Source organism: Chlorella variabilis, assembly GCF_000147415.1.
Source record: "Chlorella variabilis unplaced genomic scaffold CHLNCscaffold_12, whole genome shotgun sequence".
NCBI lineage: Eukaryota > Viridiplantae > Chlorophyta > Trebouxiophyceae > Chlorellales > Chlorellaceae > Chlorella > Chlorella variabilis.
In genome coordinates this window covers 913,156-914,583 of record NW_005435076.1, presented here as the reverse complement: position 1 = coordinate 914,583, position 1,428 = coordinate 913,156, and the positions used below count along the sequence as shown (strand labels likewise).

At 66.9% G+C, this 1,428-nt stretch overlaps 1 protein-coding gene across 1 annotated transcript; it reads left to right on the top strand.

Moving 5' to 3' along the window:
- Positions 1 to 979: 979 nt before the first annotated feature.
- On the top strand, positions 980 to 1,233 carry CHLNCDRAFT_134896 (hypothetical protein; the record flags this gene model as incomplete). The annotated part of the gene is made up of 2 exons (XM_005847082.1): positions 980 to 1,018; positions 1,081 to 1,233. The coding sequence occupies 2 exons, from the start codon at positions 980 to 982 to the stop codon at positions 1,231 to 1,233; spliced, it is 192 nt and encodes a 63-aa protein (XP_005847144.1).
- Between the last annotated feature and the right edge of the window lie 195 nt (positions 1,234 to 1,428).

Below are 1,428 nucleotides of genomic sequence, written 5' to 3'. Positions count from 1 at the left end.
GCGGGGTGAGCAGCAAAATGGTAACTGAGAGGGAAGAGGAGCACAAAATGACTGCCAGCGGTTTCGGGGAGGGCGTTGCTGAGCGGATGCAAGTGGCGCACGCGGTACGCTGCCGCTGAGCAGCGGCACGACCGTCAGCACACTGTGATTGTGCGCTAGTGAACCGGGCGGACGGTCAGAAGGGCAAGGGGAACGCTCGGTACAGGATATGGTCGTTGCATTGGCACGACTATGCCTGGATCAGGCGCCCCTGCGACAGAATCCCCACGGCTGGTGTCCCCGCGCGCGGCTGCCCAGCCGCCGCCGCTCGCCTGGCATCAAGACATCTGTGTTGCATGGACCGCCCAGGTCATCTTGTTGCCAGCTTTGTGAGACAAGCTGATCGTCAATTTTCTGCGCCGAAGCTTGTTTTGTGCACCAATAGGCACGCAAGATGCCCTCAACTTGTCTAGCGCTGCTCAGCAGCGCGTGTGCCACGCACCCCCAGCGCACATATGCCTTGCCAGCCTTGCTAGGTCCTCTCCGCGCTCACGGTGAGCCCCTTGACTAATGCTGTCCCCCCGCCTGCCCCGTCTCTGCTTGCGGCTGCCTTGTGCTGCAAGCTGTCGCGCGAGCCGTCAGGGTTTGGCTGCCGTGGAGGGTGGGGCGGGTGGCGGCCACCATCACTGCCGCCGCCGCCGCCGCCGCTTGGCCCGCCGCCGCTTGGCCCGCCGCTTGGCCTGTTCCTCGCTGACGCTACTGTGACGCCTGTTTGTGTCCTCGCTCTGCACGAACGACCCCTGCCACGCTGCCCCTCTGTTCTTGCGCCTTGCAGCGCGACCCCAACCCCGGCCGTTGCAAGCGGACGTTGGCAGCACACGTGGCAGCAGCTGCGCAGCGCTGCGGCAGCGACTGCTGTGCCGCTCGGCTCATGTTGTGGCATACCTTGACGAGGACAAGCAGGATCCAGAGGACACGCGTGAGGTGGGTGGCTGCGCCCATGAGGGAATACCGCTTCGCTGATCGGCAGAAGAGGAAGGTGTGCGTAACAGAGGAAGGCTGTGCGTATCCCATCCTGTTGTTGGCCCGCTGTGCGTGCAGCACCAGAAGGTCACCGTGGCGATTGTGGGCGGCGGCCCTGCTGCGCACACCGCCGCCATCTACCTGGCGCGGGCCGAGATGGCGCCGGTGCTGTTTGAGGGGTGGATGGCCAACGGGCTGGCGCCGGGCGGCCAGCTGACCACCACGACGTGAGGGGGAATGGCCTGGCTGCGCTGCAGGCCCACGCGCCCGGGCCAGCCTCGGCCGTGCAGCCCAGCTCTCCTTGGGCAGCTGCACGCCTGCCCGGTGGCGGCGGCGGTAGCTGCACGCCCGCAAGCTCCCCCTGCCCACCCGTCCCTCGCGTGTGCTGCCCCCGTCCGCCTGCAACGGCCGGGGTTTGGGGTCGCG